The following is a 22,865-nucleotide window of genomic DNA, read 5'->3' as shown; positions in this document are numbered from 1 at the left end:
ACTACAGCAACAAAACTTTAAACCACCACCCTACATCTGTCATATGTGTGTGTGTGTGAGCCTTGTGTGTTTTGTATTGGAGGAGGCTGTCTGCACCGCCCAGTCGGTGTATGCAGCGTCAAGCTCGTTCTGCCCCCGGACTGGTGCTCTCTCTCAACCCCACACACTATTCTCATCGCCCAACACGTGCACATGCATACATGCATTCATCCACACACAACACACACACACGCACACGCACACGCACACGCACACACACACACACACACACACACACACACACACACACACACACACACACACACACACACACACTGGAACACTGAACACTGAACGAGGCAGGCCTGGAAAACCGGGACGCTGCAATTAGCGCTCCACGGACGGATCCCTGGCGTGGACATTTTTTTTTCACAGCCTCCTTGGATTTTCATTCATGTGGCTTTTTGCGCATAGAGCTCGCGGACGCTGCTGAGGTGAGTTTGAACAACTGAGCCATTTCGGAGATGAAGACAAGCGCTCAGTGAATGGGAAACACCAACACGGAGCCACCGCTACCTTTTCCCCATCTTGACAGACACGCTCACCCTTCCGTTGGCGAAATTTGCGCACCCGAGACCGGAGCCGGTGTCTGCGCTCTGCGGGGCCGGGCGCGCGTCGTCTGGGAGGAGTAGGGAGGATGGATGCGTTTTTTACGGAGGTAAGCAATGGACAATATGTCACTGTTATCGAGCTAAACATTAATGCCAGATTGAGCCTTTCACGGCGTGATGCAGTCCACATTTGCACCGATGCACAGCCTAGGCTGTATGGTGTAAGATGCTTTTACGGTTTTTCTTTTGATTCACAACGGGTTTGGTTACAGCAGGTGTTGCTTTGCTTCCGTCGACTGGAACCATCCTCACCGTTCTTAACAGAAGTCACAAGGAATAGGCCTGTGCCTTAACTGCATGTCTATATCGATTAAAAACTAAAATAAACACCACGTTTATTTTATAATCACTGCAGAGCAGCAGGGCCTGACTGCCGGCTTGGTAAATTAATTCAGAGCAAAGCCGCAAATAAATTGGCCAAACGAGAGCTGACACGGGCTTTTGCATCCATACGGCTGGCTCTCGGATTAAAGCCAATCTGTTAACGGAGGGTAGATCGTGTTGACTAAGCTACAGCAAGAGCCCTCCCACACCAAGAGACCCTTTCTGTGCTTTTTAGCGCGCTGGGAATGGGATGGAGCATGGGTGGGTATGGCTCGGTACACCGGCTGCGGTAATTGAGAAGGGGGGTGAAGGGGGATGATGGATATTTACAGACTAGGTGAGACAAATGGTTAACAACTGCTTATTCCAGTGCCACTGCCTACTGGGAAAAAAAACTCATCACAGGCTTTCACCTCCAGCATCCTGGGATTTATCTGATAAACCATTATCATGTCTGTAAAACCATATCTGTGGGGTATCCATTCAGATCCAGAGTGATGTTTAGGCAATTTACCTTTCATATTTCTATTTCCATTCCTTCTTCCCTCCATGTAGGGTCTTCATTGTACACTGTCACCCCCATCAGGAGAAGCCTCTGTTACCTCTTCCCCCTCCCTCCATTTCATTTGTGTTTTGGTCAGTTCACTGCACAACATTCAGTAGCACATGCATCCACACAATCTCATGAAACACCATCTTGTCCGCTGACTTTAATGCCATTATCCCTCCTCTCCAAGCTACTTATCCTGTCTCCTCTTAAATTAATCTGATATGGGTTTAAATGCCTCTCACATTGGCAGTGATGTCATACCATAGTGGGCGAGTATATGTGCGGGTACCAGGCCTGTGGTGAGCACTGGTGTCCAAGGCCTTCATTTTCTGGCTGTTGCTGGGAAAAACAGAGGTGTGATCTATTGAATCCTGGTAATAATGTGCCATATTAAGAATAAAAAAAAGGTCACGACAACTGTTTGGATGATCATACAGCAACAGCTAAGTGTAACAACCATCTATCCTGCTCCATTTCCCATCAGCCTGTATGTAATAAATTGATCACGTAGCATTGATTCGCAGACCCCCACATCACCAACCCCGCAGCCTCACGCAGCACAGACTCTGAAAGCCTATATGAGACCTGAAAATGGAGTGACTTATTGAGTTATGATGTTCAGGCCTACAGTCCTGCATAAACTGCATATCTGATACCCAGAAACATGACTTCATGCAGTAGGGTGCTGAGTAATCAATCCTCTCGGGAGGTGTCTGTCCAACAGCCACTTAGTTTCATTCCTCCGAAATCTTCATTGCTCCATCCCTCAATTTTACATCACTGCGTTCCTCCACTTCTCTCCTTTAAACCAGAACGAGTGAACAGCTGACCTCTCTCTCTCAACTCAGGCAGAAAACATGATAGCTGGCCGACCAGCCAAGCATAAAATGTCAGGTGGCAGTAGACTACTGTATAATCCCCTCATATTCAAACTAGATTGGTTAGTAGTGGATAGTTGCAGTGACATTATATGTAAAAATTTGTCTTTTTCTGGTTAGGTTAGCTGAAAAACATGTATGTGAAAAGTTAGAGCATACTACTGGGGATACATTAGAAGGGACCGTGAGAGACCTAAAGGGACATTAACATTTTGTAGATTGTTTGAATGTAATGTCCTGAAGCTGCTTTTATACTGGAAACTGCTAACCTCTCTGACACTCTGTTCAGATGACAGTAGTACAGTGTAATGTTTGTCTCAATGAAATAGAAGGGCCTGAATTCCTGTACATGGACCTAAATGTGTGTTCTGAGTAAGATGGATGACATTTTGTGTTGGTGTGTGTGTGTATGTGTGTGTGTGTGTGTGTGTGTGTGTGTGTGTGTGTGTGTGTGTGTGTGGGGCTGGATTACAGGTGCAGAGAAACCATGAACTGATAACCGGGAGATAGACAGGTGTGAATGTGGAATGAACAGCTTTGACACATGATCTCAAGCCTGCTGTCATTGTTGCTGTATCATATCTGCCTGTTCATAACCTCACTTTCTGTCCTGTCTTTCCCCAGCACGTCGTTTCCCTCAGTCTGTATAACCCAACAGGCTGTAAATAATAATTTACTACTCAATTGCAATTTGTTGAGTGGTCACACTACATAGCATATGGGGAATAGTTATTGAGCAATAAAAGCTTTCTCACACTGAGGTGGATTTTTCATGCAAAGAACAGTAAAATATTAATCATCTGTATGCATTCTGTAGGGCTGCTGCATATAAGCTGTGAAACACTCTAAACAGACTAGCAAATCTCAAAGCAGCTTCCATGTTTGAACTTAGTCTTCTAATTGCAGCAAAATCCAGTCCTTTCTTTTATGCAATGGATTTTGATGTAACAGGCTTATATACATTTGGCAGTCCATAGATTGTGATCCAAATTATGCAGGATTTCGTACGAAGTGCATGCTGCAGGAAGCTGGTTCAGTGGAGGGAACAGTCACTGGAGATGTGTGACCTATATTCAGCAGCTCCAAACACATTTGTTCTGCTCAGGAGCTGCATCAGCTTTGCTTCTCTCTCTCTCTCCTCTTTTCCCATCCCTCTGATGCTCTCTCTCTCTCCCTGCGGCCACTTACTTGGTGCTTCTCCATCCAACCAACCACTTTCGGTGTTCCTCTGTCAGTCTCCCTCCTCCTTCTGGCATTTTTCCAGCTCTGTCTTTCCTCTCCTTCCTCCTTTATTCCCTGGCCGTCTCACTTTCCTGCTTGTTCTGCATGTGTAGGTGTGAGACTACAGTTATGCGTCAGTCAAACCACATTCAAGCTTTTTTACAGTGTGTGGATAAAACAACATCTCCCAGAATCATATACAGCTGTGAGGGAACTGGGCAGTATGAACCAAATGTATATATTTCTATAGGCTCACTTCTGAGTTAAAGGATGATTTCTCAGAATTTCCAGACTTATACACTGGACTATGGCCTGTTGGATTGGTTAAACTAATGTTCATATATAGGGCTGCAACTAACGATTCCTTTCATTATTGATTTATCTGCTGATTACTTTTCTCCATTAATTTGTTAATCGTTTGGTCTATATAATGTTAATAAATTATAAAAAAATGTCAAATACAATTTCCTAAAGATGATTCAAATGTCTTTTTTTTGTTTAACCAACAGTCCAAAATCCCAAAATATTCAATTTAAATGATATAAAAAACAAAAGCAGAAGATCCTGACATGTGAGAAGCTAGAACCAATATAGTTTGAGGATTTTTGTTAGAAAAAGATGACCTAATTTTTTAATTGATTATCAAAATAATTGCTGATTAATTTTGTTTCAGCTCTAGTCTAGGTTTAGTAGACGAATCAGTTATTTATAATAACTTAAAAATAAAAAATGAATTGCACTATGAGTAAACTTAATAATAAGAGATTCATAATGTCATAAATTTGCATCGCTGGATTACCCCCCCCCCAACCCCCCAGATTGCTTCAGTTTAAAACATGCAAGTTTTTCCACCTTGTATACAGTAAAGTGAAGTACATTTTATATAACCAATCAAACTTGAAATGAGATAAAATAAAATAATAAAAATATGAAGTAAAGTAAAAGATTGGATAAAGTAAAATAAATAATAAAAAAATGATACAGGACAGCATATCCCACAATCCGCTGCACCTGAACACCATCTCCCAGCATCCATCAATGCTTGGAGGAGAGAGGCTGTTTCCATGGTGCCCTGTTTCCACACTGTTGCCGTGGAGTCTGGTTGCCAGGGTGTTGGTGGGGGTGGGGGTGGGGGTGTGGGTGTGTGACTGTAGTTTAATACAAGATCAGAGAGAATGTGATAATTAGCAGACTGCTCAAAACTGGCCTCTCAAAGAGGATTTGCACTGTACAAACACACATGCATGCACACACTAACAGCTGCTTGCTGTCTTTATCCCTGTTTGTAATTTAGCAGTTTAGTTTACAGTCATCTGGTTTACTTTGGATAAATCATGCATGTGTTTGTTTTGGAATTCAGGACAGGTCAAAAGGTAATCTGTCTAAAGCTTCAGATATTCCAGAATAACAGTAAAGCAGCCAAACAGGGAACACGTTGCACTTACAGTAAAACTCTGTGGTACTTCTGCATCTAAAGTAGTTGTGTGAGAGAGCGTTGACCTGATTCCTTCTCTGTGTGTGTGGGTGTGTGTTTGTGCCACATTAGGTAAATGATCTCACGAGGATAGAAAGAAGAGAACATTTTGAAAAGATTTGCAACAGGCTGTGCTTATTTTCATTATTGATCAATCTGATATATTTTCTCCTCAAAATTATAGTTATTATAGCCATCCTATAGGACCTTTGATTAAAAGATTATTATGTGCTTGTGAACACAATTATATTATTATACTTCTATATTGACATATAGAAGTATATTGTCCAGAAAGGTAAACATTGTGAATTAAAACCTTTCATTTTTGAGTTTGTGCATGTCTCTTCATGCCCCCTCCCAATGTTGTCTCATGTATTATACCTATAGTGTTGAAATTCAACTTTAATCTCTTTCACTGACGGATGTGACTCATAGGACAGGTGCCACCTACAGTCACGGTGGCAAACGGTGAAAGCAGCGAGTCCCTTAAACACACACACAAATTCACCTGCTTCATGTACGATAGCATACCATACCAAAAGAAGTGCACAGAAAGGGTATAGCCACAAATACCCTGACCTCCACTCCGTTAAATTGGATTCTGACATTGACGGGAGGCGGAAGTTATGACAACAAGAATTTTACTGTTGAGAGGGATAATGGAAAAGTTAATTTTGTGCTGAATTATCTGAATATAACTACTCTCCAATCCTACTGGCACATGAGAACAACATCCAAAACATGATAGGAAACATAAGAGAGAATGGGTATACAAGATTAGAATATTATTATTGTGATGATTAACATTTCAATAGTAGCCCGTAGTAGCATCCTAGTGAGCTGCTTTGTGTGGTTCTCCTGATTTTGCGTTTTACCCTGCACAAACTGTTCGCTCTTGTGAGGTTGTATATTCGATATAAGAAGTCAAGTGCACAACATGCTTGGCATTCAATTAGTTTATGTTTTGAAAAGACTTGTGTGCAATGTGATTTACAGCCAAAGAAGATGTTGCCTTACTCCCTTTTCAAAAATATGCGATTGAACATTACAGTATAAAGCTATCACATTAATTGGAATTGAAGGCACCATATAACATTAATTACAGAAACAAGCTCTCCATCCAGGATTGACAAGAGGAGACCCCCCCCACACCCCCCCACCCCCTCACCCTTCTCGCCCGATTAACTCATATAAGCATATAAGCATTACAGAAACAACCACACCCACATCAACTCTCATGTGTCTCCAGTGCTGTTTTAACATTGTGGTGGAAGTAACTGTAGTTAATGAGTACGCTAAACATTTATCGCACATGGCGAAACGTTTTTATAGATGGTGTGTACTTTCACCTTAGAAAAGTGAAGCCTGTGCAATATCTTAAACTGTATAAGGCAGTGTCTGGCATTATTTGAACATTTATTTAAAACTCTCTTCCCAAATATTGTCTGGTATATGAATACCCATTTCATTTTCCCATTTAAGTTTAAAATAGTGATAGCAAAGAGTTATATATACAGGAGATAAAGTTATCGTTAAATGGCGACGTAGACAGGCACCTGTCTAGGGTTTAAAGGTCCTGGGTCTCAAATCCCGGGAGATATTTCCGTACATAATCTTTGATCTGTAAGTATCTGAAAAAGCTAGTGTTTGGGAGGTTAAACTTACGTTCTCTAAATGACCTTTAGTCTCTAGAGATCCTACTGTGTCCTCTCACCACCATGCTAGTCTATAGTTTCCTTCCATTAGCTGGTGACTGAGCAGCTGTTTCTGTCATCATTTATTCATCTGTCATTCTGTGTCTTTCTCAGCTTATTCTACCTTTAACCTTTACTCCCATTTTCTAGTTTTTGTGTATTTTCTACTATCATGACCTCTTTTCCCGTTTATCTGCAGTGTCTCTCTCCTCTGTTCTCCTTTCAGTCGATGACAGCCAGGTTGTAAGATCGGCTCCAATGGGTTACTCCTTTTCTTTCTTTCTGTCTCTGTCATGTGTCATGTAGTATTCTGATGTGTTGGTCTGTAGCCATGGGTCAGCAATCACATTTTGAGACTTTGGTCCTAAATTTCAGACACTGTCAAAACTTTGTCGCAGGCTGTCTTTGGACTGACAACCAAAGATTTGGCCACATTTTTGTCATGAGTGTCACCTTTTGTCTCAGACAGCCCACAGTCACACCGTGTAAAGGGGTCTTTGTTCTCGTTCTGAAATTACAGTCCCCTTCTCTTCTTTTACCCTAATTTCTCTTCTCTTTTCCTTTATCAACTGTAACACCTTGGTGAATATTTGAGATAGTATTTATCACTGTAGTAGATCACGTCTTGACTCAGAGTGATCTTTGTATGCATCTGTATGCACATGTTTGTTTGTGTGTGTTTTATTGTGGTGACAAAGTGTATTGATGCTCAGTTGAGTGACTGTGCAGTTTGAAGTAAAAATGTGTGTATCCCTGCAGACATTAATCATATTTTTTGGGTTTGTTGGGGCATGAGGGAGGGGATCCTTCATCAGAGGCTGTCTCCAGGGCGATGCCTCAATCAAATGGCATGGGCGTCCATGTGATTGCCCGAACAGAAACAAGGCTTTTTATCAGACACACGCACACACACACACACACCCACACACATGCACGCACGCACGCATGCACACACACACACACACACACACACACATGCACGCACGCACGCATTCACGCACGCATGCACACACACACACACACACACACACACACACACACACACACACACACACACACACACACACACACACACACACACACACATACAGCTGTTCAGGCGTCTGGGCTGAATGCTCTGGGGATGCTCTGTTTTGTATGTTCAGTAATGAAAGATTATTAGATGGTCAGGATTTTCTTAATAGTTCACCCATTTTTTCTTCTTGGTATAATCATATAATGATAATATAAACATCCCTGCCAACCTTTGCTCTGCATATAGGCCTTGACACACGGAGGAAACAGTATGAGGATCAGTAGAGGTTAGGCATGTTTTAACCCATTAAATACAAATCTTCTCTACATTACTTTTGAATAAACTTATAGATTTCCGGGATGGCCTCTAGCTCACCCAGTAAGAGCGTGGGCCCCATGTAGGTTGAGTCCTTTGCAGCGGCGCAGGTTCGAATCTGACCTGCTGCCCTTTGCTGCGTGTCATCCCCCATCTCTCTCTCCCTTTCCTGTCTATCCACTGTCACTATATAATAAAGGAAAAAGCCCCAAAAAATAATCTTAAAAAAAAGTTTTAGATTTCCTACTTTCCAGGGTGTTCTGTTAATGATTGTACAGTTTGAAAATAAAAGTATTGGGATAGGAATCACTTTAGACAGACAATCCTTCATACTGAATATGCTCTTGCCTTTATTGCTTTATAAAAATCTTGGTTTTGTCTGGTGGTAATGCAGCTTCAAACAGAGTCTGTCTTTGTTGGGACTATCCAGGAGGTCCTAACAACCAACATTTAAGAGACAACCGGCATTACATTCATAATCTATGTTCTCAAAAAATCAAACAATAAGCAAACATGATTTTGGTTATTTATTCCATTTAAAATGTTGTTGTCAGGCAATCCTTCAAATCACTCTTCATCTCACAAGCTGAGCTGTCAGCACGCGATTTAAGTTTGATAATCATCTGCTAAAAATTCAGAGATTCTTTCAAACAACTGTTTACTTTAAAAAAAAATAGGCTAGTGTTATACAAGGCATAATCCTTTTCTTGCTTCAAATGGATTTAAAAAAAGCAATGCATTTGCCATTTTCTGAATAGCTGCTATGTTGTACAAGTGGTACATTCATCTAATCAGGTGCAGAATAGAATCATGTCTGACTGAAGGAAAAAAGCGAACAATCATCGAATGTACTGTTATAGCTTTTAGAAATGAAACTACCATTACTGAAGCAACAATTATGTTTTTCTAACTCGCACAAAGAAATTCATCTAATAGCATTCCTTGAGCAGGATGTTTTGGTACTCTTTCAACTCCTGTTGATTAGAGAGAATGGTGTGAGATGTGAGGTCAGGGGTCATATTTGAGGGTAAAGTGATAATTGAGGTTTAATGGAGCTTGACGAAAAGGTGATGGACGAAGCTGGAGGTCCTGGTTTGACTGCAGTTTGGTTTGAATTTCATAGTGAGAGTGTTTTCACCATATATGCAGTTTTTAGCACACAGAAAGCACTGGAGTTTGTTGTCATGCATGACCATCCCTGTCTGTCTGGGACAGTAATAGATGGGGGGAGGGGAGAAAGAGTACAAGGGGGTTGATGGGTATAGGTTGTAACACCGGCAGGTCATTTATAACCCTCTGTGTCCTCATTGCTGCATTTTCCCCAGAGATAGCACGTGGCTTAGGCAAAGTACATCGATCTGGGACTAGAGACCAATTTACTCAAAGAGGAGACAGATAGAGAGCGAGACAGAATGCAAAAACATGCATTATATTCTTATTCACGGAGATCATAAGGAGAAATTGGGGAGAGAAAGAAGAGTCTGTACATACTAGTCCAGTACCTGAGGTTTACTTGTGGTCAGAGGTCATTTTATAAGTTAAAACAGGATGTAGTAAGGTACTTGTGAGCTGTGAGCATGGAGCCTTAGGCCAGGGTGGTCATCAGGTCAAGTCACGGCATCGCCATGATTATAATGGCTCTGTTATGGCGTCCCTAACTCTGTCTAGATTATTGTGAAGCCTGTGCACTCAAAACCTGAGAGGAGGTAAAGGCTCTGACACACCAACCTGACGGCCGACCTTTGGCAGAAAAGGCAGTCGGACTGATCAGTCGGCTCCCGTCTCTCAAAAAAGAGCCTCAGAACACACCGAAGCGACGCCGACTTGAGCGTACGTTCAGCACGTGCACGAGACGTAATACGTCTCCATAACAGCAGGTGGCGTTAATCTGTATTGTCGCCCAAAATATTTATGGAAATGACGGAACATCTCTCTACACCTAGTAAACACAGAGCATGCTGTCTTCAGTCATTGTTTTCATCAGAGCGTGTTGATAGCAGTCAAGAAGGATCGCTGTTGTCATTACTCGCTGAACAGAAGAAAATACGATGGCTAGTAATAAGAAGATACTGGCGTTGTCAGCTCTCGGGCTTCTTCTTGTGGAAGAAGCACTGATTCGCTAGTCAAGGGCTAGCACTCCACCAATCAGATTGGTCATTGAGTCCGACTGCCCACTGGCTGATTCAACAAGTCAAATCGGCCAAAATGAACGCCGATGGCTCCTCTGACGACAGCACGGAACACACCGAACAGACTCGAGTCACAGACCTCGCCAGACTGTCCGAAGGCCGATAATCGGGTTGGTGTGTCACCGACCTCACCAGACTGTCCGACGGCCAATAATCGGGTTGATGTGTCAGAGCCTTTAGACTGACTGCACATGACTTTACTTTAAACTTAAGAGAATGTAAATGGAATAAAGCTTTAAGGCTGCAATCAATGAATCATTTGGACTATAAAATATCAGACAACTTATAACCCAAGATGATGGCTGTAAAATTCTTGCTTTGTCAGACCAACACCCCAAAACCCCTAAAACAATAGAGAATAACAGAGAAAAGCAGCAAATCTTACAATTTAGATGCTGAAATTTGGGAATGTTTTGCTATTATTGCTGGAATTGTTTCTGGATTATAAAATCGACATGTGGTCCACTTAAGTAGCTCTGTTAACTGCAACCTCTTCTTGTTTCCTTTTCTGTCCCCTCCTCTTTCCTTTCTCTGTTATGCTGTGCCCCTTTTTAAGGGTTGGAGGTCAGAGGCCAGTGACTGCCTGAAAGAGGGCTTTGTCTGTGTGAAAAGGTCTTGGAGGAGCACACTTCCTCTGACCTTAGTTCAACCACACACACACACACACACACACACACACACACACACACACACACACACACACACACACACACACACACACACACACACACACACACACACACATACATACACACACACACACACACACAGATGTCAAACATTGTTGCTTCACCTTGGTGGAAAGTCCAGATGTTACAGTCTTTGTCTCTCATTAAACACATCTGTGACATCTGTCTGTGCACCCATGCACACTCATCATACATACGTATAATTTTACCTGTGAATGAATTAACTAGTTCATACGACGTGCTGTTCAACACATCATCGTGCAATGTCACTTATCACAAGAGGATTTTATGCCATGGGTTTCTATGGTTAGCTTAGCTGACTATTACTGTATCATACAGAATCATCATGATACATCAGTGGGAAAATCGTCAGTTTAGCTCTTAAAGCACAAGGAGCTAATCTTATTTTACTGTAAACCTTGTTACAGTAAGACATCTGAGTTGCGTGTGCTCGGCTGCTGTACACAGATACTGTTGGCTATGATGTTGTGTATTAGCGAATAGCTGTGACTCACTTGAAGGGCTGACTTCTCACAGTCTTTTATTGTCGACCATCACTGGAAATCAGTCAACAGTCAAGCTCTGCTGAAACTACTTCCTGTGTACACCCAAACACATGTACCTCTCAAATCAATAGCACACTGCTTTACTAACTCTGACTCCACTACATTGGCTAAGAGCTGAAGACCTCCACTCTGTTCACCAGGGGGTTCAGCATTTTACGCACACGAAAAACAAATATTTACGTACTGGTTGCATTACTTAACTTCAGGCCTTGTGTGTGTCTGTGATCCAGGGGGCCCGTGTTTGGGTCAGAGAGAAGGAGCAGCTGGTTCCCGCCACAGTCAACTCCTGTGGAGATGGAACGCTTATCGTCACAACCGACTATGGAGAGGTAAGAAATGTGCACGCACGCACGCACACACACACGCACACATGCATACACACACACACGCACACATGCACACACGCACAATAGATGTAATAATGTGTGTCCTAGTTAAGTTTTACAATTCTCGCACACCACAGAGCGCCTCTCCTGTGTGGCTGCTGACAGCTCGGTCAGCCGATGTGGCTTTAAAGATTTTAAAGAAAATGTCACTTTATGAGGTTTTTTAACATTAATATGAGTTCCCCTAGCCTGCCTATGGTCCCCCAGTGGCTAGAAATGGCGATAGGTGTAAACCGAGCCCTGGGTATCCTGCTCTGCCTTTGAGAAAATGAAAGGTCAGATGGGCCGATCTGGAATCTTCCCTTTATGACATCATAAGGGGAAAGGTTACCTCCCCTTTCTCTGCTTTGCCCGCCCAGAGAATTTAGCCCGCCCATGAGAAAGAGAGAGACATCATGGCTTGAAAACAAGCGAAGCATGGCAGTTGGTCAAGGCCACACCCCCACTCTCCACCTTGCCCCCCCCTCTCGTCTCCTCAATAGCATATAAAGCTACAGACACAGAAATGGCACATCCTAAGGAAAGCTCATTGTGGGACTGGCTCTAGTGGCTGTAATTCTGCACCAAGGCTGAATTTCGGGAAAGAGACTTCAGATACAGTATTAGGGGACCACTAAGGCCTATATAAAAGCACCCAAAAAGCAGCATGTCATAGGACCTTTAACACTCAACAGTAGATGAGGTTGTACCAGCACCTGGTACTAGTTTAACCAACTTTTTTTAATTTCATAACCCCTCTTATTTCCATCACAGTTAGTTTTGTAGTCAAGTCATTTTGAAACCAGACTCAGTTTGTAAAGGTTTACAGCGTTGCACAGCGTGATTTGACTGACTGATGATTCGAATCATCAACATTTAGGGGGCAGCCCTAAAAAGTTCCCGGCTTAATTTGAACCAGGGGTGTTGCTGTTGTTGGTTGGCGCCTTAGAGAGGCCACCACGTTGCCTCAGTTACACAGGTTTTTCCTTAACACTGTGATGATCTGGAAACATTTTAATTATTTTATGAGAAGGGGACTGTTTATTTAGCAAACAGTATAAAGGGAAGCAAATTCAAAACACTGTACTGACACATTTATTTAATTAGTTTAAACCAGACAGGGGAAGTAAACAGTGTCAGCATTAAATTACTGCTGAGCGAAAGCTGCAGTATGCTTTTAATCTGGACTGTGCATTACTTTTTTTTTAGATAAAGGTCAGAGTGAAGGTAAAGCAGCTGTGCTGGTTCATCCTCTCCTGTGTGGATCAATAGAAACTCCTGGTCATGATGCTCCACTTTCCTGCTCCAGTTCCTTCCTCCTCCTCCTCTTCCTTCTTATACATTATGCACTATTCATCTCATGACACACATTCAGCATCCAGGGGAGAGCTACAGTAGAACAGATGAAGAGCATTATGGGAGCACACATGTACATTTCAGGATGTCAGATGTCAGGAGAGCGTTGCCTGTAGTTGTTCTAAATGGCAAAGCCAGGCGGCTGCCTTTTAACTCCCTGCCAAATTAATGGAATTGAATGTTTAAATCTCATTATGAATGTGTGTATGCATGTGTGTGCTCATCTAATCTGTGTCAGAGCAAGGGCATGCACACGTTGGATTTAATGTTTTTTTGATTGCTGATGTGTTTGGCACACACACACATACACAAACACACACACACACACACACACACACACACACACACACACACACACACACACACACACACACACACACACACACACACACATGCGCTCCAGTTGGCAGCATTTAGATGGACCTAATAATAGCCTTGGTTCTTTGGCCAGAATTCAAGAGTCTCAATCCTCCCTTTATACCCCCAAAGAACATCCACATCTAGGCTTCTTTCACAGATGTACAACGAATTCATGTTTGGCCTTTAAGGAATAAGATGGCCAAACGCTGCTCTTAAAAGCATCGTCTTTTGATGTAGCTGCTTCGTCCTTCTTGTTCAGGGACACAGCAGGGACAGACAAGCATTTCCCAAAATTGAGGATTAGTTATATGAGCAGGCATTCTTGCTTTGCTCTGGATTATGAATGTCCTTAACATCCCCAACCCCCATCCAGCTCTCCCTGCCTCCCTCTGCCCTCCCTCTCTGCTAGCTGTTGGTACTGTAAATGTAAGCTCTGCAGGAGGTGGTGAATATTTGATAGAGAATCAGCAGGATGAGTGGCTTTACCCTGTTACAACAGGATATGATCCATGCAAACAGTCCCAGTCCCATCACTCCCTGTTGCTCTGCTCCTGGTTCCCATGATCATAAATACATTTTGGATTCCAATGTCCAAAGAGCCTATGGAACCCTCCAGGCAGTTTAATAGTGGCTGCAACGGTGGCTGGTAAAACAAGAAACATGCAATATATAACAGCATTTGGCATTTTTGTTTTTGTTGGTGTTTGTTTTACTTTCCTTTCTCATATTTTGCTCCTAGCTGCCATGCCGCTCTGGTTCTGTAATCCGCAGGCCCTGACCCAGTTCACTACATTACCAATTCTGGGTTACAAATGCTGCTACAAAACTACAAGCCTTAATGTCAAATCAGCCCAACTCACAACTACCAGGGGTATATGTGCTAGCCTTTATATCATTCATAATTTTTACTCTGAGTGAGTTTTTTAGGAAACCGATATTGATATTTGACTGTTAAAAACAATCTGATTCTGATATAGCAGCCAATATTAATTAAATCTGGTTATTAAAGTAATGTGACTGAGATATGTACTGAGCCAAAAATGTTATAGTTGAAAAAATAAACTTGTCAGTCCTTTCTGTTACCATTTGTAACGATAACAGTGTTTCTGACTTAAAAAAAAACTTTGATATTTCTTGACAGCAATTTCTTGTTAATTATCAGCTGACATTGATACAGATATATCTGCAATAAGCCAATATACTGTCTGATTTATTGGAGGGCAATACAAGAAGATTAGATCATCCTTACTCTGGGACTTCTCTAGGGAGGCCTCCCGGAGCTATTATTAAAAGATGCCTTAACCGACTTAACTGTATTTATAGTATCATTCTTTCAGTCAAATTCTTGACCATAAATGAGGATTGAAGGGTAAATTAACCAGTGAAACTAAACCAATCTTTTTGGATCAGTAAAAGGTCCGATCATGCACAATATCTCATTCATGTATAGCTCACTGCATGGATAATACAATTAGATTAGATCAGAAACTATAATGAACCTGTGGTGAAACTAGGTCAGCAAAGAACTGGATATAGATAAATATAGGACCACTATAAGACCACTGTAGTCATGATAAAACAGAGCTCCTTCTGGCGTATGAAATGTGCCTATAGATTAAAGTGAAACAATTAAATTATTAATATGTTAGTTCATTAACCTTTTAGTCACTTTTAAAACATGCATTGGGTCCATTTTCTCAAATATGAAGATTTGTTGCTTTACCTTGTACATTTAATAGTAAACTGATTATAAGGTTTTATGTTTTACTATTTTCTGACATATAGAAACAGTGACTAATTACCAGATTAATCATTAATGAAAATAAACATTAACTGCAACCCTAGATGAAAGTTTATATTTCCAACCTCTTATTTATAATCAGACATGTTTCAGCAATTCTGTTCCTGACAGAAATCTTCCTAGTCTGGTTGCCATGGATACAGCCACAGAGTTAGCATTAGGCTCCTCCTTACATATGCTTTAATTGTGATGTCCCAATGCATATCTCTATAGGACACATTTACACCCACACAGGAATGTAGGCTATTGTACATGTAAAAGAATGTAGACACACACACACACGTTACGCCAGCGATGAGTTATGAACAGTGTGTGTTATGTGACCTGGATTTCAGTAGCTAGCGTGAAAGCTGCTGCGAAAGCTCACGTGAGCGCAGAACATGCTGCAGGGATGCCTTAGTCCCTGTGCACACAGAAAATGATTATGGATGGACTTGGACACACACACACACACACACATGATGACATTTGAAAGGTGTTATACACCCCAGTGCTGAACGGGTTCTGTGGGGCAGAGAAGGCAATAATGGAGTTAAAGCTTGTTGTTTAACTCCTTTCCCCAATCCAACTTACCAAGATTGGTGGTAAAACAAACCACAAGGGTTAGGGATGCACTTTTAGAGGTATATAACAAAAGTTTAGAGTTTATTTTACACTGCATATCCTTCTTGCACATCTCCTTCTTATGTTAGCATTTTTCTATGTTTTTTTCATCCTCCCAAAGTTCTTTTCAGTGATGCCAGAGCTGATGTTCTAATCAACGCTGGTGTTGTTGACAAATGTAAATCGATAAATGAAGAATTGCACACAACTTAACATAACTTTTGCATAAGGAAGTATGCTTTGTTGACCCTTTGCAATTTTTTGCATCTCAAAGGGTCTGATGCAGGAATCGGTTTCACTTCATTAACCTAGCTCCTGTAGCAAGTACAAAAGAGCTAACTTTGGTTTGAAGATAAAGTGACTTGCCCAGGACTTCTGGCTGCAGCTGCTCCATTAGCCTCTAATACACTCTGATCTTAGCCATGACCCATGGTCCCAGGTCAGCCAAGAGAGCTGCAGGTGCGTACAGTACTGTTTGATACTGTATCTTGAACTGAATAGAGGTCTGCAGCATATATAGGTCACTGTGCCCTCAGCTCTCCCTCTCCATGCTCTATCTTTAACTCTCTTGTCTCCTCTCCTCCTCACTCTGGCTGTTGCTAATATGTAAAGTCAGATGAAGAGGCTTTTCTCCCCTGGCTCTCTTCCTGAATCATGCAATGCAGCTTCAGACATCAGAGGGCTTTACAGGAAGGCAGCTCCATCTACTGTATGTGTGTGTGAAAGTGTGTTCACACAAGCAAAGCAGGTTACAAATGCAGTGATTTTCCTGCAAGAAAGAAGCAACAGAAAATCGTAAAAGGGAAGAACCTGAGTGTGTGTCTGAGAGAGTAAATAGTATTGTCAACAAATCCTATGAAAAGAACGAATCCTATCAATAAGTAGGCAATTGCCATATATCTTCCTCTGTGCTATAAACCCCGATTGTTGTCCAACACCAATATCACATTTCATGACAATCCATCCAATAATTGTCAAGGCATTTGTAAAACCACAAACCTCAACTTCATGGTAGTGCTAGAGGAAAACTCAGAAGATCACCAAAGTTATTAGGATTTCTGTTAACCATGAGTGTCAATCCATCCAACACTTGTTAAGATATTTGGATAAAAAATACTGGATAAAACTTTAACCTGCTGGTGACACTAGAGGAAGTCAGAGGAAGTTTCAAAGTTCACCAAAGATTCATCCTATGGGGTCCATGAATGTTTTTACAAAATGTCATGGCAATCCATCCAATAGTTTAATTTCATTCTAGACCAAAGTGGTACACTGACTGACTGACATCCCAATAGACCTTCTTTATTAACATTGACACTATAGCTTATTTTAAGTCAATCCCACATACACTCTTTCCTGTTGTAAATACGTGCTAGTGTACCAAATGTGTATTAATCCTCAACTGAAAATAGTACCCGACATATACGTTTAGTCCTAGTTGAGTAGCTACAATGCCCAGCAATTTTAGGAAATGACTTGGGCCTAGGTGTTATTAAAAACATGAAACCATAGGGTAGGAAAGTGAAAAGTATTGAGAGACGGACTAACGCTTTGTTGGTTTTGGTCTTTTCATGGAATGTTTTTTTGCCAGTACCAAAAATACAGAATAACACAAGCTTCCTCTCCCACACTTCATGTCAAAGTGAGAGATGTAACACTGAAGAGAAATCAGAGTTGGTTAACCATGCTCTACTTATACATTCCTCTCATTCTGTGTGTCTCTCTCCCTTTCAGTCATGTCACTAATTCCATGTCTTTCTTCTGTTCCTCTCTCCAGTGATGAATTATTGAATATGATCCCATTTTAGACTCTCTGGGTAGTCAAACTTATTGTGTGTTTGCACGCTTCACATCCAGTACAGGTTGTCTGTGTCCTTTTTGTGTGTGTTACAGTAATGTGGGCCAAGACGCACAGAATGTGTGTTAAAACCCACCAGAGGGCAATGAAAGATAAAGATGGAGACATTTGCAAAACCCTTTTTTTTCTCTTCCACTTCAGCTGCGTTTTATTTCAGTCACTGACATACTTTCTCACTTCATAGCATCCCCCTCTCTCTAAATCATCTGCATCTTTGTTGTCTCAAATGGTTTTTCCTGGACATTTCTGCTTTATCTGCTGTTAAAGGCCTTTATATTTGAAAGCATACAGCTTTAGAAGCAATTGTAAAACCCAGAACTGTAGCCCAGGCATTTATTTGCTTTAATCTTATAGTTTAATGTGAAAGTTTTTTTTTTTCAGAGACCACCATTAGAGACTCATTAAATGTAGTTTATTTGTCATGAGTACTACTCAGCTTGTTTACAGTAATCTCTTCTTTGGCTTGGAAGGGAGCTTTCTAAAGTCTGAGAAAATAATACTGATGATTTAATAAATACAGGCTGACAACAGAAAGCCTGTGTTATAAACTGTGGGCATGGACTTTGAAAGACATGGGCTTATACCAAGAATGGGAGGTCTAACAAAGAGATACTATTGAATTGAATTATGGGAAATGTAGGATGCAGTGTTTTTTATTCTCGTCACTAAAATTAAGCAAAACTGCTTACGGTAATAAAGGAAGATTTCCAACAACCACTGGTTATCCCCTGGTGCTGACCATTATGACAAGTTTTACAGAAGGAAATGAGACAGGTGGTGGTGAATTTCAATAACTGAGACCCAGGCCTCCATTTCAGTTGTCCTAGTGTCCTTCCTCCCTTGTGTGTGTGTGTGTGTGTGTGTGTGTGTGTGTGTGTGTGTGTGTGTGTGTGTGTGTGTGAAGCTTTATCTTCTGTTCCCCTATAATTTACCCTCGATTGCAAAGGCATGCTTGACTTTCTGATTGAAATGGCTCTCAGTAAGCCTTTAATTACAGGCAGGGGTCTCAGAGCCATTTAGGCATTAAGTGAGTATGTGTGAGTGAACACACAGAGATCAATGTACATTATACAGATAGATAGATAGATAGATAGATAGATAGAGAGATAGATAGATAGATAGACAGACAGACAGACAGACAGACAGACAGGTAGGTAGGTAGATAGATAGATAGATAGATAGATAGATAGATAGATAGATAGATAGATAGATAGATAGACAGACAGACAGACAGACAGACAGACAGACAGACAGACAGGTAGGTAGGTAGGTAGGTAGAGAGATAGATAGATAGATAGATAGATTGATATATACATACATACATAGATACATAGATACATAGATATATAGATAGATAGATAGCTAGCTAGATAGATAGATAGATAGGTAGGTAGGTAGGTAGGTAGGTAAGTAGATAGATAGATAGGTAGGTAGATAGATAGATAGATAGATAGATAGATAGATAGATAGATAGATAGATAGGTACATAGATAGATAGATACATAGATAGATAGATAGATTGATTACAGTAACCAGCAATAAAAAGTACAAGAGGACAAATTGAGGAAAAAAAAGGAAGTCATAGGAGGTTGAAATGTAGAAAATGCAGTGCGAAGAGTGCATTCATTTGCCCCTTGCAAATGAATGAAGAGTGGGATGATGAGTGATGGTGAGGTAGGAAGAGATTGAGAGAACAGAGAGAGACATGACAAAGAGGGGGAAGGGATAAAAGAGGAGTGATACAAAAAGGGAAAGCGAGATGAGAGAGACTGAGGAGTGGTGTTTGAGACATGAAGGCATGCAGAGAGCGAGAGAGAGATTTAAAAGGGTGAGAAAATGAAGAGAAAAGCCTTATCTAAAACTAATGGACTAGGATGTAATATGAGGGACTTTCTGTCTTTTTGTTCTCACAGATATAAGAATACACCCTGGCCTAGATGTATTACAGTCAATATGAAATCATCTCTGCATGTGCAGTTGTCCAGGCCAATGACTAACAGGCATGTTAATGAATCTCATCACACACGCTAACACACGTACACAGATGTAAAAGTTGCCTGTGATCTCGACTTAGCATTCAAGGTTGAGGCTAGCAGGAAAGATAAATTAATTAAACTGCATTAACTTATTTTTGGCTATTTCTTGGGGGCTACAGAAACAAGCTGTGAACACAAGATTGATATATCATCAAATTTTAAGCAAACTTGTTTGTTGTTGTTGTTATAGTTAGTAATTACACACTAAGTTCACAGTACATCTTGAGTTATAAACTTTGCTTAAAATTTAATAATTATCAATAGAAATTGCAACCTGCTTTTACTGACCCCGGCTGGAACATTCATGTATATTAGTAATTGTGCTTGGGTAGCAACATGTCTTTGCCTTGAGTACCACGTTTGTAAAAAGGAGAAGACCAAGAGTCAAGTGGATGGGGTCATAGTAAAGATAGTGAGCTACATAAGTTATGCTCTCTCTAATGGAGGACGAGGGATAATTGGGTCATTTCATCACGGCTGAGTGAGTGTGGAAAGGTTAGTGACTTGATGGGTTAGACCCTCATCAACAGTTACAGAGTATCCACAAGGCATCTATACTTCTACAAGACATGAGAGAGAAGTACAAACTACAATTGGTTTCTATTTGTCGGCCACAAACAACTTTTTACGTGCAGACATGTTGGCAAACAAGGATACTGCTGTGAGTTCATTCGCCCTGAGAGAGCTGTCTGCACGCAACAGCTCTGTGCAGTGAAAGACACTGTTACTGGAGTGAAATAGATTTATTTAAGAACAAGATGTCTGAACGCCTACAGCGCGCCCCTCTGCCACTCACAACAGACTCCCAACACATCTGTTACAGCAACACACACACACACACACACACACACACACACACACACACACACACAGACACACACACACACAAACAGGCTGGCTGACATATTAACAACCTGATATTGTAAAGGCCGTGGTTTCTATTCTTAGACAAGTGGATTTTGCTGGAATAAATGAACGACCTTTATGCTGAAATAGAATGACATTAATTATCTGTGTGTGTGTGTGTGTGTGTGTGTGTGTGTGTGTGTGGAATGCATGCAAGAGAGAAAAACCATCTTAGCAGCATTGTGTGTGTGCCTGACATGGGTAGCCTACACACCAAGCTGCTTTCACCTATCACGTCCTGCCAGATCAGATCTGTTCCTCTGTCTCTTCTTCTCTGCTTTTTTCCTTCTTCTTCTTCTTCTTCTTCTTCTTCTTCTTCCACTCCCACAGACGGGTTCCTAACCCATCCTGTCCTCTGCTCTCCCGTTGCCGTGGCCATGGATAACATAGATGAGGTCGGGGTCTGGTTAAAAGAAGAGCCATAAAGCTCTGTATTCTCATCATGTGTATTTTCTACATGTTGCATCACAATGAGTCTGTCCATGCTAAAAATGGAAAGACTTCGCAATGTTGACGTCTTTTAAAGAAAAATGTGTGTAACATTGGCTTACTACCCACTCTGAACAACCTTTATAATCCATCCTATATATATAGTAGGTATCACGGTTGACAACTTAAACTCAAGTATTATATCTACATCGAAAGATATTGTGACATATTCATTTTTTTGCTTATTTAACACCAGCATAATACGTGATGCAATGCAGTCAGTCTTAGTGCAATACAACACAGGACATCACTCAGTTTCAGTGTGTTTGATATATTACAGGAGAACATCCCTTTAAAACACTAATTGTGTTAATGGATAGTTCAAGATTTTGGGAAATACGCGTATACACTTTTGTGCCGAGAGGTGGATCAGAAGATTGATACCATTGCCTTGTCTGTACGGTAAATTTGAAGCTACAGACAGCAGCTGATTAGCTTAACTAAACAGGGGGAAACAGCTAGCCTAAACAAAATCCCTACCAGCACCTCACCCATGAACGTATTTTATCCGATGTGTTTAATTTTTACATAAAATCAAGCTTAGTAACTACAAGTAGCGGTAGGTTTTGTGCCATGCAGATGAACACAAAATCACATTTCAGTTGATGCTAAGCTAAGCTAACTGGTCTTGACACAGAGCAAACCCAGCAATCGTCTGTTGGGTCTTGTTGAGCCATAACTGAGTGTCTGTCGCCAACTTGGTTCTGTGGTTTTGCAAGAGTCAGGAATTGCTGTCACGCATCAGCCCTCCTTGAGAGTATGACTCCAAAATATTCAGGTGTTTTCTCAGGATTATTGAAAGCCACGGTGGGAAATGTAGAAAATGTAGGAAAATCTCTAACTGATGTGGAAATTGATGTTCCAGGCTGAGGTAAAAGTGGGTACACACAAAAACAAACATTAACACATTTAGAGATAAGTGACAGTCTGTATGTCTTGTTGTCTTCCAGGTGTTGTACCTGCAGCAGGCTGAGGTTACCAGGGAGCGGGTGTATGCTATGCACCAGTCCAGCATCGATGGGGTGGAGGACATGTCAGCACTGGCTGAGCTGCACGAGGCCGCCATCATGCACAACCTGTACCAGCGCTACCAGAAAGATAACATCTATGTAAGTGCATTCAGATAGACATGTGTCTATGTGTTTTTAAGTATGTGTGAGACGGTGGATGTATGTTACCAAGCATGTGTTTACATTATGTTTATGTCTTGATGTGGCCCCCTTTTCATTTTCCAGAAATCTTTGCATGCATGAGGCTTTTAGTGGGAAACCCAAATCATCTTATTAGACACTACTCTGAGTGGAATAGGTAGAGAAGCTGAGAGAGAAAGGCTTAGAACGTAAGAATATTGTGGTAAATCAAATCAATGGTTAAAACATCAAAAACTAAACTCTACTTAAAAAAAAAATTGTAATCCTTAAGATTTTAATCCCAGTTGATTTTGCGACATGGACGATGACAAACAATCACACTTTTACTGCACATTATTGCAGTATAGACTGAAACTGAATGACTACACACTAGAA

The 22,865-nt window shown here is 41.2% G+C and overlaps 1 protein-coding gene across 3 annotated transcripts in view; it reads left to right on the top strand.

The window, feature by feature from the left end:
- Nucleotides 1-282: 282 nt before the first annotated feature.
- Nucleotides 283-22,865, top strand: part of myo10l1 (myosin X, like 1) — a 48,119-nt gene continuing 25,536 nt past the window's right edge. For 2 of the 3 annotated variants that reach the window (XM_035994756.1, XM_031310069.2), the window contains exons 1-3: nucleotides 284-697; nucleotides 11,796-11,894; nucleotides 22,290-22,448. In XM_035994756.1, the coding sequence (XP_035850649.1) occupies nucleotides 677-697; nucleotides 11,796-11,894; nucleotides 22,290-22,448 (279 nt within the window). In that variant the 5' untranslated portion in view covers nucleotides 284-676. Of the gene's footprint in view, nucleotides 698-11,795; nucleotides 11,895-22,289; nucleotides 22,449-22,865 lie in introns of all 3 variants that reach the window. The other variant, XM_031310068.2, reaches the window with a different exon arrangement.

Source organism: Sander lucioperca, chromosome 18 (assembly GCF_008315115.2).
Source record: "Sander lucioperca isolate FBNREF2018 chromosome 18, SLUC_FBN_1.2, whole genome shotgun sequence".
In the NCBI taxonomy this organism is placed as follows: domain Eukaryota; kingdom Metazoa; phylum Chordata; class Actinopteri; order Perciformes; family Percidae; genus Sander; species Sander lucioperca.
This window is presented reverse-complemented; position numbering and strand designations above follow the sequence as displayed.